Below are 1,531 nucleotides of genomic sequence, written 5' to 3' on the forward strand. Positions count from 1 at the left end.
AGACACGCCGGGAACCAACGGTGATAGTCAAATTGCGTTCGGTTTCGGAGTATTACTCAAAGCGCACTAGCACGGCGCCCAGCGTTATCCCCCGTCGTCTCGTCTATATATACCCGCCCTCCTGCCAGATTGTAAAGGTCGTGAAACACAGCGAGCAAGAGCAATAGCAAGAGCAAGAACAAGAATATATCCATCCATACAGCAGCGAGCCTTTCTCCGTGAGGTCCATTGCAATCCAGAAACCTTCAAGTATGGGCAGATCTGCAATTTCTCAGGCCCTCCCGGTGCACCAGGAGGACGAAGGCCTGTTCGAGACCTCGTCATCCTTCTCCTGCGACTCCGACGACGAGGCCCAGTTCTCGGACGGCGAGGACCAGTTTGTGCCGGCTTCCCCGCCGGTGCGGAGACTCAACTCTGACAGCGTCTACGATCTGTCGTCCATCAAGGCTGAGCTCTCCGCCAAGTAAGTCTTTCAGGAAACACCTTTCTTCATATATCATCAGCACAGCAGCAAAAGGGAGGTGTCCTGACCGTGATGTTCTTCTCTTTGCAGGAAAGGAGGGTTGTCCAAGTACTACCACGGAAAGTCCCAGTCGTTCGCGTGCATGTCCGAGGTGAGGTGCCTGGAGGATCTGCCCAAGAAGAGCCCCTACAAGAAGATCAAGTCATGCAGGAGCAACATCAATCTAGACGGAAACCAGAGAGATTGCCCCGTAACTGGTTCTAACAACAGCAAAGGAATCGCCAAGCAGAGCTCTGCGAGTTCCTGCGCGAATCTGATGATGGCGCGGACCAGCAGCGCCAACATGCTCTACAGGCCTCCGGCGATCCCTGTTAACAAGAGCGCGTGCCACCAGTAGGGCTCGCAGCTGCCTGGAAATGTCCGTCCATGGCTGGCCTCGCGCCTCTTCTTTGTTCCTTGATGAGGATTTTTCTTGGCGGGCGTATTAGCCTGTCAAATGTAAAGAGGCTTTTGATTCTCTCATGTTCAGGAAGATATTGATTGATTCAGTGTGTAAATAGAGAGACCGGTTGTATACCAAACATTTTTTTTACTGCAGTGGCTGATTAGCAAAATTCTCCGAGATCCGAATTCTGAGATCTTATAACTATCCTGGTTATTCTGTTTTTGAAAAAAAAATGGGACAAAGGCATAAGCCGTGCTCATCAGGTCCAAGTCATCGGTGTCCAGCAAACCTAACCTGTGCAATGTGGAGATGTCCCAATCGAAGCTGCAGAAAGAGTCTAGTTTGCACAAGGTTGGGTCTTGACCCTCGTTACTCCAAGTGAATCGCCGATTCTACACGTGAATTTCCTTGAGCCCACCCTCCGACAAGGGGTCATGGAATAATTTGATGATCGTTCTCCTATTGAAGCTTAACTTATTCTTGTCTCTCGCCCGGTGTATGTGATTGAAATCACCGCATACCAACCAACCCTCGCCGGGCTGTGGTTTTAGCGTGAGGAGCTCGGTGTAGAAAGCCTCTTTTTGATTGATGGTCGTTGGGTCATAAACCGTGGTTAGCCAGAA

The 1,531-nt window shown here is 50.6% G+C and overlaps 1 protein-coding gene across 1 annotated transcript; it reads left to right on the forward strand.

The window, feature by feature from the left end:
• Positions 1–207: 207 nt before the first annotated feature.
• On the forward strand, positions 208–1,085 carry LOC119268900. Its single transcript, XM_037550615.1, has 2 exons — positions 208–463; positions 554–1,085. The coding sequence occupies exons 1-2, from the start codon at positions 252–254 to the stop codon at positions 858–860; spliced, it is 519 nt and encodes a 172-aa protein (XP_037406512.1). The 5' UTR covers positions 208–251; the 3' UTR covers positions 861–1,085.
• The last annotated feature ends 446 nt before the right edge of the window (positions 1,086–1,531 follow it).

Source organism: Triticum dicoccoides, chromosome 3A, assembly GCF_002162155.2.
Source record: "Triticum dicoccoides isolate Atlit2015 ecotype Zavitan chromosome 3A, WEW_v2.0, whole genome shotgun sequence".
NCBI lineage: Eukaryota > Viridiplantae > Streptophyta > Magnoliopsida > Poales > Poaceae > Triticum > Triticum dicoccoides.

What these genes read in the sequence shown, in the direction of transcription:
- LOC119268900 (XM_037550615.1), top strand. Translation starts at nt 252, where the DNA reads ATGGGCAGATCTGCAATTTCTCAGGCCCTCCCGGTGCACCAGGAGGAC. An exon ending in AAGGCTGAGCTCTCCGCCAA is followed by an intron (nt 464 to 553) that starts GTAAGTCTTTCA and finishes TTCTCTTTGCAG; the next exon opens with GAAAGGAGGGTTGTCCAAGT.